The sequence below is a fragment of the Sinocyclocheilus rhinocerous genome, unplaced genomic scaffold (genome assembly GCF_001515625.1).
Source record: "Sinocyclocheilus rhinocerous isolate Xijiao unplaced genomic scaffold, SAMN03320098_v1.1 scaffold663, whole genome shotgun sequence".
Taxonomy (NCBI): domain Eukaryota; kingdom Metazoa; phylum Chordata; class Actinopteri; order Cypriniformes; family Cyprinidae; genus Sinocyclocheilus; species Sinocyclocheilus rhinocerous.
In genome coordinates this window covers 166,458-178,884 of record NW_015655996.1, presented here as the reverse complement: position 1 = coordinate 178,884, position 12,427 = coordinate 166,458, and the positions used below count along the sequence as shown (strand labels likewise).

The 12,427-nt window shown below is 34.5% G+C and overlaps 1 protein-coding gene across 1 annotated transcript in view; it reads right to left on the bottom strand.

Moving 5' to 3' along the window:
* Positions 1-12,427, bottom strand: part of LOC107719078 (E3 ubiquitin-protein ligase NEDD4-like) — an 81,880-nt gene that overhangs the window by 15,182 nt on the left and 54,271 nt on the right. Inside the window, exons 13-18 of the mRNA XM_016526397.1 lie at positions 10,475-10,534; positions 9,349-9,483; positions 8,533-8,703; positions 8,039-8,179; positions 6,913-7,047; positions 6,097-6,267 (exon numbers count right to left, since the gene is read on the bottom strand). Coding sequence (XP_016381883.1) covers positions 6,097-6,267; positions 6,913-7,047; positions 8,039-8,179; positions 8,533-8,703; positions 9,349-9,483; positions 10,475-10,534 — 813 coding nt within the window. The remainder of the gene's footprint in view (positions 1-6,096; positions 6,268-6,912; positions 7,048-8,038; positions 8,180-8,532; positions 8,704-9,348; positions 9,484-10,474; positions 10,535-12,427) is intronic.

The window sequence follows — 12,427 nt, the reverse complement described above, 5'->3', positions numbered from 1 at the left end:
GATCAAGCACTTATTGAAAATCTACAAATGATTTTAACAGATGTTATAAAATGATTAAAAGCTTGTTAATGCACAACACTTTTGCTGCTACTGAGGTGTGATATGGGTAAGGTTAGGGACAGGTTTGGTGGTTTGGGTAGGTTTACGGGTTGGTTAAAGGTTTAAGGGTAGTGTAAAGGGGTCAATTTGAATACTATAAGTATGATAATTGTTTATTTATGATTCAAGGAATATCCTATTTAATGATAAACTGAAGAGTAGTATACTAATGTGAGTGTCAAGGCAATAAAAACATTTTTTGCACCAAAATTACAATCTGTTATGTCTTTAGTAAGCATTTAGCTAAATTTAACCAGCCACCCTTTACACAAACCTTGTTACAAGCAGCTAAAAATCCAATGGCCATAAAGATACTAAATGATTAATAATCGTTTAGAAACATTTACAAATGATGAATGGTTTCCACTTTAGATTGGCTACTGCAAAAACAAACAAATGATTAATAAATGATTAATAAAGATGTGTGAATAGGGTAAATTCAGGTCTTTCGGGACGCTTTTTGCCATTGAGATGACTGCTCATAAAGGTATTAATGATTAGTAAACATTCATAAACATTTGCAAATAATGAATAGTTTCCACTTTAGATTGGGTACTGCAAAAACATGAACAAATAATGAATACATTATTTATTAAGATGTGTAAATAGAGGTCTACACAACAAAGACCAACGAATGAAGATCATATGAACTGAAAGTTTACTGACATTTGTAAGCATTTCAATTTACATTCAATAATCATCTGTTAATCATTAGGTTCATTAGTAAACATGAATAAGAACATTATCTCATATTTCTAGCTATGTGAGTATACTAACCAATGATCTGTTAAGCATTATATAATGTTTGTTAATGATTTATAAATGAAAGTTATTATAAAGTGTTACCAATATTTATTACATATTTTTACATTACTTGCTCATCCTTCATTTTATTCTTCCTCACATACTTCTCAGCAACTAATCCAGCTCCTAAATTAACACTCAAAACTTTTGTGACTCATTTTAGCCATATTATTTAGTGTTTTACAAACTTTATACTTAAAGGCACAATATGTAATTTTCGCCACTAGAGGGCGCGTATTCAAAATAAACAAATAGACAAAGGCATAGGCAGTGACTGAGTGTGGAATCATGGGAGTTGTCGTCTTCATCCCCACAGCCGATGCAATCGGACGGGACTCGGGCAGAAATCATGTTCATGGATGAGCTAATGATTTATTAACGTAGTAGAATGAAGCAGGGTGAGGCTGAAAGCCGTCGAAGCGAAACGAGGCCGCTGAACGAGCGTGACACACGGCTTGAAAGCAGTGGAGCTTTTATTATGCCACAGTCGACCGCTTCCGCTGCTTCCGGTTGTGCGTATGTGGGAAAAAAGCAGCACTGTTTTATCATACTAGATACATTTGAAAGTTCTGTTATAATGCTACTCTGTGCGGTCGTCACCGGTCTATTAAAACGCACAACATATTAAAGCGTCTTTGGTGTTTCCATGTTTTCTACAAAACAAAACATCGAGGGTGTATGACGTCATTGGCAGGCGACACAATGACACTATGGACACGGTCCGTGTCACTAGTTAAAATTGCTTATTTCTCTGGATTTAAACATTCTTCGAAACATTTGGGATAATATAAGTACACAAGTCAGCAAAATATATAACACTGTTCTAGTGGTTTTTGGATATTTTAATAAAAAAATCTTACATATTGTGCCTTTAAGAAATAAATTTTTTTGTTTTTTAATTTGTAAAAGCAAACAGTAAAAACATCAGTTCCACAAGTCTACAGTATCATAAATAATATTATATATTCAATATTCTATTAACAAAGAGTAGAGGAATATTAGTCAAATTAATATATTATATTACAAATATATTACAAATGCAAAACCACAAGTCTACAGCATTACAAACAATACTATAAAATCTTAAATATTATATTATAATTGATAATAAAGAGGAATATTATTATATTATTATACATAATACTAGATAAAATATATCATTCTATTCTATAAAAAAATCACATCCAAAACCACTAATCTACAGCATCATAAATTATATTATAATAATTTATTATATATTATAATAAAATATTATATCATCATTAATAATAAATATAGGAATATTATTTTTATTACATATATTAAAAATCCAAAAGTTTTAACAGTATTATTTTTAAATATTCAAACTACTTGAGTGCAGATAATGATTAACAGTAACATTTTGTATGACACATCATAAAATGGTAGTATAAGAAAATCAAAACAGATTGTCTGTTGGTCCTGTGAGGATCTGTCACTATATATCAAGCAGTACGATACAATGTCAAATGCATAACTGAGAGAAAACCCTCTTCTTATGCAAGCAATCGTCAAGAATTGTTTTCCCTGTACTAAGATCAGATACAAGATATCTCTTTCTTTTTATTTCACTACTAGCTTCCTCTATAGCAACCTCATAAACCCTTCCGTCGTCACCTTTCTGTGACACTATCAGCAAAATGTTTCAAGTGGCGAGTGATGCTTCGGTTAAGAGATGCGCTGAAGCCATAGTTCTGTTTAAAATATTGAGCTCAAGCTATGACAGAAAGAATCAAGAAGGACAGAAGAGGGATTTTAATCAATACCACACCAGACAGCACCATGCATTTTTTGTTAGCTACAAGGTTTTTTTACACAGAAGTGTGTGGCTGTAATTAGCAATTATTGCTATGAGAGAGAACACAAGACATTTATTCCCCAACATCTGCAGATTAGCCACAAGAGCTATTGTTTATTCCATTAGCAAAGTCATTCTTCACAGCGGAGGATATTAGCTCTGGCTGAGGTCAGACATCGCAGATAAAATTGTTTGCCATTTTCAAAGGAATATTCTGGATTAAATTACAATTTGAGCTCTATAAACACCATATGTGGCCTGTTGTCGATTACCACTGGAAAGAATGTGCGATACATTTATAAAAACAAACAGTAAAAACAGTACTTACACAAGTCTAAAGCATCACAAATAAATAACAATATATAAAAATAATAATAATAAATAAAATAAAATCATGTCATAACATTAATCGAAAGCATGTTATAGGAAAAATTTAGTAGGTATATACGGATATATTTCAGAACAATATACTATAAAATCAAAATAAGAAGTAGGTTTAAGATCTGACATGGATTTAGAGCAAGAGAACAGAAGGAAACTATGAAGTCATGGCTGTTTGAGAGGTTAAACTACTTTTTGGCAATGGTGACACTTTGGCACGTTTCACGATAAGCAAACGGACAGCTGCCCCAACCCAAATTTTAGGAGGCGTCAACTGATACGAATGTACAAAGTGGAGGTAGAAGCCCTGTTCCCTCCATGCACATGTAAATGTTGATGAGCATATTAAAACTTCATACACACAACAGCTGCTCAATTCAACTTTGAGAAGATTTCAACATCACAAATAAGGTCTAAACTTCTGAAAGTCTGTGGGATGATTACAAATACAGTACATCTCAAGAAGTTTTTTTTTTTGTATCGTCAAAGTCTTATCTTATCTTGAATAAATTTACAAAATTTATAAAACAAATGAAAAAGGCAAAATTGACATTCTGACAGTATATACTATTCCCATTATGTGCATTATGTGCACCCCTATTTGAAGAAAAACAAAAAGATTGACGAAACCCATGGCAAAAATATAAGCAAATTGGGCTGTGGAAAAATGTCTTTACTTTTAATTCTCTTTATTAAAAATGTACATAAACCTATAATTTCATTGAAATAAAATGAAAGAAAAAAAGTGAAATACATTTTTTTTTTTTTGTGAAATTAATTTTTTTCTCCAAAAAGTACAAAATTAGTGGTACGCCTTTGTATTCTTAAGATTGAAAATCTAACTAAACTATTTAAATATTGCATGGTAGAAATCATTTCATTTTGTGAGACGAAATGACCAAAAAATATACATTTTAACAGTGGTTGACTCTTAACTTTTATAAAGAATATCTCTTTGGATTTGAGACTTTAGTCTTTGCAACTTTACAGATCTTCTTTATGCACCAAGAGCTTGTAACACTCCAAAGAGAAAGGAAAACTTGAAATCGCATCATATGACCCCTTTAAGCAAAAATACCTGATCTCATAATGCCATAATGTGCAAAAAAAAAATTTGGATATTGATATCTGGGTAGTAGATGATCATTTAATTAATTGTTGGTCATACTGTAACTGTGAAATACAAAAAAATGAATTTAACAAAGAACCCTTTGGGTATTGCAAAAATCTGAAGGTATTTTCAAGAACGTATGGCTGTTTGGACATTTTCTATCAAAACGCTTTATAAAACAAAAACAAGTTTGCTGGCAGCTGCAAGAGAACAAAATAATGACTGAGCAGCACAAAGCGGAAATAACTGGATTTTTTTTTTCTTTTACTGTGCATCGAAGTGAATTCAATTAACTTGAACTGAAAGGTCTGGAGCAGATGGGTCACTTGACTGAATTGGTTTTTGGGAAATCAGACTTTCATATTAAAACTGATCCATGCATAATACAAGGGCTACAACCAATCATTTGCCTCAGCTGTTCATACCTAAAAGAAGCCAGTGGCAGTGTGCATAGAATGGGATTCTAATTTCCTAGTGTGGATATTGTGATTATATTACACTGCACTGTCACAATGGAAACAAAACAGGTGTGAAACCCGGTTTAAAATTGACACTTGTCTAGCACCAAATGTGATGAAAAACTGGCTTTGTCAATTGCACGAATGATAAACTGAATCTCACTTATGTAAATGACACGATTCAAATCAAAGACACTCAAACTGGAGGAAACTTGAGCGTTGCGCAAACAACTATTACCTCAGAGGTTTATCTAGAAGCAATCTTTTTTTCTTCAGAACTGCACGTGTCATCACATATAATAAAAATTCCTCACATTAAGTCAACACATTGAAAATATGAGGAAAACAAAGACTGGCACTGTTGTCACTAATTTGCAGGGGAAAACAAACAAAGCAAAATATGGTAAGTACAAATGTCAAAAAAGAAAAGAAAACAATGTTAATATATATTAACTTTTTTTTTAACAGTTAACTTTTTCCCCCAAGAAATTAACACTTAATCAGCAAACATAGTATAACTTGATGAAGTAAAAACCTTTATAATGTTAACATATTATAAATATTTAAAATTATGTGTAGAATATTTATAATCTATATAAGATCCGAAATTCTAATATCTATTATTATCTATAAAATGTTAACAGAAGATTTCAGAAGGATCATGTGAAATTGAAGACTGCTGAAAATTCAGCTTTGATCACAGGAATTAATTACATTTTAAAATATTAAAATAGAGAACAGTTTTTTTGAATCATAATAATAGTATAGTATTTTAAATCATAATAATGCTAAACAAAATTACTGTTTTTAGTGTAAATACAGTCTTGGTGATCATAAGAGACTTCTTTCAAAAACAATCAAACGAAAAATAAACTTTACAGACCCCAAACTTTTGAGCAGTATTGTAAATAATATAGATTAAAAAAAAATCTGTAACGCTTGTCAGAAACACTGTATAAAAATACAAAGAAATTAAACAAAATACTGGTTAATAACAACCAAGACTGTTTGAGAAGAATCAAACGGTTAACTGTCATCACAAGAAGAAGAAGAATTAAGTTGTTCCAAAACTGTATGAGTTTCTTTCTTCTGTTGAACACAAAAGACGACATTTTGAAGAATGTTGGTAACCAGACAGTTGCTGGTAGCCATTGACTTCCATAGTATGGAAAAAATACTATGGAAGTCAATGGTTACCGTCAACTGTTTGCTTACCAGCATTCTTCGAAATGTCTTCTTTTGTGTTCAACAGAAGAAAGAAACTCGTACAGTTTTGGAGCAAGTGGAGGGTGAGTAAATGATGACAGATTTTCCATTTTTGGGTTAACTATCCCTTTAATAGATGGACTGGAATCAGTTGGCGGGGCAAAGTAAATGGAAAGAAGGAAGTTAGGGGACGAAATAGAGGGAAAGGCGGATATTCTCACCTCTAGTGGGGTAGAGAGAGTGACGGTGGGGGAACTGAGGCTACGGGGTCTGCGCACTTGTGGTTCGCTTAGATGGCCGCTGGAGGAGGAAGGGGTGGAAGCGGGGGTTGTGGCTGCTGTAGCGCCCCCTGCTGCCGCAGCTGAGGTACTGGCTCCATCTTCAGTGTGCTGCTGGTCAAAGAAAAGGATGAGCTAGCTAGTCACCACACCGTCTTGTCCAAGGGTACGCCATCCAACACTGACCCTAGTCAGACTGCATTCATGGTTTAAAAGAGGTCCTGAATGCACCATGTATACAATACTGTAGGAAATGAAGGCGTATTAAACTAATCAATAATTGTAAGGTTTAATTTGATTGTGGGGACAAACATGAAGGTCTGTCTGGTTTATAAATGACTACAGAATACATTAAGAACGTTAAAAGATTGGAGATCAGATAAATAAGCCTTTTTATGTGGTCCGTTATAAAAAAAAGAAAGAAAGAAATGGAGAGAATCATACGAAGGATGAAGAATAGAGAGTTTACTACCACACGGACCAGAAAGATAAGATGTAGATCAAGAGGAACCAGAGTGGCAATAAATAGATCAAGAAAAAACACGACAGAAAACAAATAACAGACATTGTGATGGGACAAGTACACAAGAACATGGAAGCAAACAGATAAAGGCAGAACAACGGAAAGAAAATGAGACTGACGCAGTAGTAAAAAAACATGGGCCAATAAAGAAGGAACGTAGAGAAGAGTCATGGAAGACGCTTGGATGAAAAACAGACCTCCGTTAGCTTTAGCTAGGCTATGCTAGAATACTGTACCTGCAGAATGGGCCGAGTCCAGGTGGTGCTACGGTTGTTGTGGTTGACGAAGTATGTTCGTCCCTTGGGGTCTTTGCGTTCCTCCCAGCCTGGCGGAAGGCCTGGTGTGGTCAAGGCGTAGGAGGCCGATGGAAACTGATCAAAGTTAAACGAAAAGTTTGCATATTTACAAAACAAAGAAGAGACTCTGTGATATTAAAATCTGTATCACTGTCAGTTCTGCTACAATAAATGAATCTGTTTAGATTTTATATCAGGGTCATTTCTGTATGGGAAGCCTTGTTAACTGATATGACATTCAATATGATGAGAGTGGGAATATTGTACACTTAAAACCAGAACACTGACACATTTTCACAAACACATAAGAACACCTAAGCAACACAACGTTCAAAACACACTCCACACAAGGTGACATGTTTTAATAGTATTATGGACACATTTGAAATGCATCCGATAAATATGTCTGGGTGGATTTATATGCAAGGTGAAGATGGACATGCTGGGGTGTAAACCGATCCCTGACAATTTCTAAATTTATAGTCATACACACACTCAAAAATTGGCATAAAATAAAAGAGAGAAAATATTTATGAAATGAGATGTGCCACCAATAAAGATAGCTCCTAATAAAAAATGGTTCATTTAAATTATTTTAAAAAGTATACATTTATAAATTTAAATTAATAACATAATAATAAATTAAATTATATTAAATTATTATATTATAATACAATTAATAATAATTAATTAATTAAATTAATTTCAAATAACAATAATTAATACTCTTAATTATCTTAATAAGGGGAAAATTAATTAATTAATTAATTAACTCACAATATTTTACATCAATACCACATTAAAGAACTGTTGTAAAATGAAAAAAGTGAAATGAGGTGCCATCTATAAAGAACACTCCTAATAAAAATGGATACATTTAATTAAAACAAATTATGAATTTATAAATATAAATTAAATTATCAAAAGTAATACAAATTTAATTATATTAATAATAATGAATATACTTAATCACATCTCAATAAACACAAACACTAAATAAATAAAAGTAAGAAGGAGAAGAACCAAGAACACAGGAGAGCACAAATGTACAACATGTGGATATTACCATGGTGTCCTCAACGCCTGTGACCGTTTGTGCTCTTGTTCGTCGGGGCTGGGAGCTCTGCTGGACAATAACAGCTGCTTTTAGATGGGGCAGGCAATCGCCCTGTTTTGGGCCAGTGGGAGAGGGGAAATGAGGGCAAATGGAAGGACAGGTTCAGCCAGAAAGCAGAACGACGAGTAGATGGGGAAGTGATTTTAGGGTAGTTTTTGTTATTTTAGGTGATTTTTGATGGCTGAAGGGGGTGATTTTGTGAGAGAGGGTGCCCTGCGGTGTGACGTAAGGATACAGCAACCCAAAAAAATTCTTTTGTGTTCAACAGAAGAAAGAAACTCGTACAGTTTTGGAGCAAGTGGAGGGTGAGTAAATGATGACAGATTTTCCATTTTTGGGTTAACTATCCCTTTAATAGATGGACTGGAATCAGTTGGCGGGGCAAAGTAAATGGAAAGAAGGAAGTTAGGGGACGAAATAGAGGGAAAGGCGGATATTCTCACCTCTAGTGGGGTAGAGAGAGTGACGGTGGGGGAACTGAGGCTACGGGGTCTGCGCACTTGTGGTTCGCTTAGATGGCCGCTGGAGGAGGAAGGGGTGGAAGCGGGGGTTGTGGCTGCTGTAGCGCCCCCTGCTGCCGCAGCTGAGGTACTGGCTCCATCTTCAGTGTGCTGCTGGTCAAAGAAAAGGATGAGCTAGCTAGTCACCACACCGTCTTGTCCAAGGGTACGCCATCCAACACTGACCCTAGTCAGACTGCATTCATGGTTTAAAAGAGGTCCTGAATGCACCATGTATACAATACTGTAGGAAATGAAGGCGTATTAAACTAATCAATAATTGTAAGGTTTAATTTGATTGTGGGGACAAACATGAAGGTCTGTCTGGTTTATAAATGACTACAGAATACATTAAGAACGTTAAAAGATTGGAGATCAGATAAATAAGCCTTTTTATGTGGTCCGTTATAAAAAAAAGAAAGAAAGAAATGGAGAGAATCATACGAAGGATGAAGAATAGAGAGTTTACTACCACACGGACCAGAAAGATAAGATGTAGATCAAGAGGAACCAGAGTGGCAATAAATAGATCAAGAAAAAACACGACAGAAAACAAATAACAGACATTGTGATGGGACAAGTACACAAGAACATGGAAGCAAACAGATAAAGGCAGAACAACGGAAAGAAAATGAGACTGACGCAGTAGTAAAAAAACATGGGCCAATAAAGAAGGAACGTAGAGAAGAGTCATGGAAGACGCTTGGATGAAAAACAGACCTCCGTTAGCTTTAGCTAGGCTATGCTAGAATACTGTACCTGCAGAATGGGCCGAGTCCAGGTGGTGCTACGGTTGTTGTGGTTGACGAAGTATGTTCGTCCCTTGGGGTCTTTGCGTTCCTCCCAGCCTGGCGGAAGGCCTGGTGTGGTCAAGGCGTAGGAGGCCGATGGAAACTGATCAAAGTTAAACGAAAAGTTTGCATATTTACAAAACAAAGAAGAGACTCTGTGATATTAAAATCTGTATCACTGTCAGTTCTGCTACAATAAATGAATCTGTTTAGATTTTATATCAGGGTCATTTCTGTATGGGAAGCCTTGTTAACTGATATGACATTCAATATGATGAGAGTGGGAATATTGTACACTTAAAACCAGAACACTGACACATTTTCACAAACACATAAGAACACCTAAGCAACACAACGTTCAAAACACACTCCACACAAGGTGACATGTTTTAATAGTATTATGGACACATTTGAAATGCATCCGATAAATATGTCTGGGTGGATTTATATGCAAGGTGAAGATGGACATGCTGGGGTGTAAACCGATCCCTGACAATTTCTAAATTTATAGTCATACACACACTCAAAAATTGGCATAAAATAAAAGAGAGAAAATATTTATGAAATGAGATGTGCCACCAATAAAGATAGCTCCTAATAAAAAATGGTTCATTTAAATTATTTTAAAAAGTATACATTTATAAATTTAAATTAATAACATAATAATAAATTAAATTATATTAAATTATTATATTATAATACAATTAATAATAATTAATTAATTAAATTAATTTCAAATAACAATAATTAATACTCTTAATTATCTTAATAAGGGGAAAATTAATTAATTAATTAATTAACTCACAATATTTTACATCAATACCACATTAAAGAACTGTTGTAAAATGAAAAAAGTGAAATGAGGTGCCATCTATAAAGAACACTCCTAATAAAAATGGATACATTTAATTAAAACAAATTATGAATTTATAAATATAAATTAAATTATCAAAAGTAATACAAATTTAATTATATTAATAATAATGAATATACTTAATCACATCTCAATAAACACAAACACTAAATAAATAAAAGTAAGAAGGAGAAGAACCAAGAACACAGGAGAGCACAAATGTACAACATGTGGATATTACCATGGTGTCCTCAACGCCTGTGACCGTTTGTGCTCTTGTTCGTCGGGGCTGGGAGCTCTGCTGGACAATAACAGCTGCTTTTAGATGGGGCAGGCAATCGCCCTGTTTTGGGCCAGTGGGAGAGGGGAAATGAGGGCAAATGGAAGGACAGGTTCAGCCAGAAAGCAGAACGACGAGTAGATGGGGAAGTGATTTTAGGGTAGTTTTTGTTATTTTAGGTGATTTTTGATGGCTGAAGGGGGTGATTTTGTGAGAGAGGGTGCCCTGCGGTGTGACGTAAGGATACAGCAACCCAAAAAAATCGGTGTAACAAGATATGATTAGATAAACTATAGGGAGTGTATTTAATTTGAAATCACTGTTGGATAATTAGAATTGAGAACACATTGAGATTTTATTAAAGAGTGATAGGAGAGTGAAAGAAATACCCAGGTGCATATTTGTGGGGGGGGAAAAGAATCATTAATTGCAATTAAGGGATGATTAGTGTCAACATTTTGTTTTTGTCTTAAAATGATAGCAAATCATGACAGGATTTTCATTTTGTGTCAACCATTCCTTTAATATAATTCATATAATGGTAAGGAAGCTTGTTAAAATGAAACCATGAAATTAAAATAACTAAACAATAATTAATTTGTAATATATACTCATATGCTTACCATGGCTGCATTTATTTGATCAAAAATACAGTAAAACAGAAATATTTAAATATTATTGCAAACTTACATAACGGTTTCTTATTTTAATATCTTTTAATACTTTATTTATACCTGTGATGGCAAAGCTAAATTTTGAGCAGTCATTACTCCAGTCTTCATTGTCACTTGATTCTTCAGAAATCATTTTAATATGCTCTAATAATTTCAAATATTACTGTTTTTACTGTATTTTTGGTGGCTTCCATAAACGCAGTAATAATAATGACTGATTGTAACCGAGACTGTCCTGAGATTACATTGTGTCCACAATGACAGATCTAAAAGGTTTCCAGGAATCATCTAAATAAGTAGCTTCCTTCAGCATTTCAAACTGACTCACACTTGCCCACTGACTCACCGACTATAAAAACAGAGGAAAAGACACCTGGGAAAATATCCGACTGGCACTCAGAGTTTACATTTCAAATACTGAACGAGTCAACTCTCACACAGACAATGAAATGCTTTCCATCTGCTTTTACATGGACGTAATAAAAGACACTCTTGTCTCAAACAGGGCAATCCGATTAGCCATCCTCTCAAGCAATGATTGCATATTTCCACTCGTGTGAAATGCCAGCCTCCTCGTACACAGGGACAGGAAGTGTGGGGGAAATGCCACCTCTCACCCACACTAATATCAGACAGATTTGCTGTGACTATAGCAAATCCCTCATCTGCAGCTCTCAAAAGCACTTCAGAGCCAGAGAGAACCGGGCCACCAACCGATCAGCCTCTTGTCAGAACAAAGTATACTATATTCCAAGTCTAAATACAATTTACAGTATTTGTTTGTGTGACAGACTTGCACTACAGTTCAAAACGTTTTTTTTTTAATATAAATTAATACTTTTCAGATAGCATGCTTTAAAGGGGTCATATGATGTTGCTGAAAAAAAACATTATTTTGTGTATTTGGTGCAATGAAATGTGTTTATGCTGTTTAAGGTTAAAAAAACACATTATTTTCCACATACTGTACATTATTGTTTCTCCTCTATGCCCCGCCTTTCTGAAATGCGTCGATTTTTACAAAGCTCATCGGTCTGAAAAGCGAGGTGTGCTCTGATTGGCCAGCTATCCAGTGCGTTGTGATTGGCCGAATACCTCAAGCGTGTGACGGAAATGTTACGCCCCTTACCATACTCTGATGCCGTGTCCTGGCCGGAGCGACGAGACAAAAACATTCAAACCCATTAGAAACGAGGAATTTGTTGCATCCAGAGGGGACATAATTACGGATTATAATGAC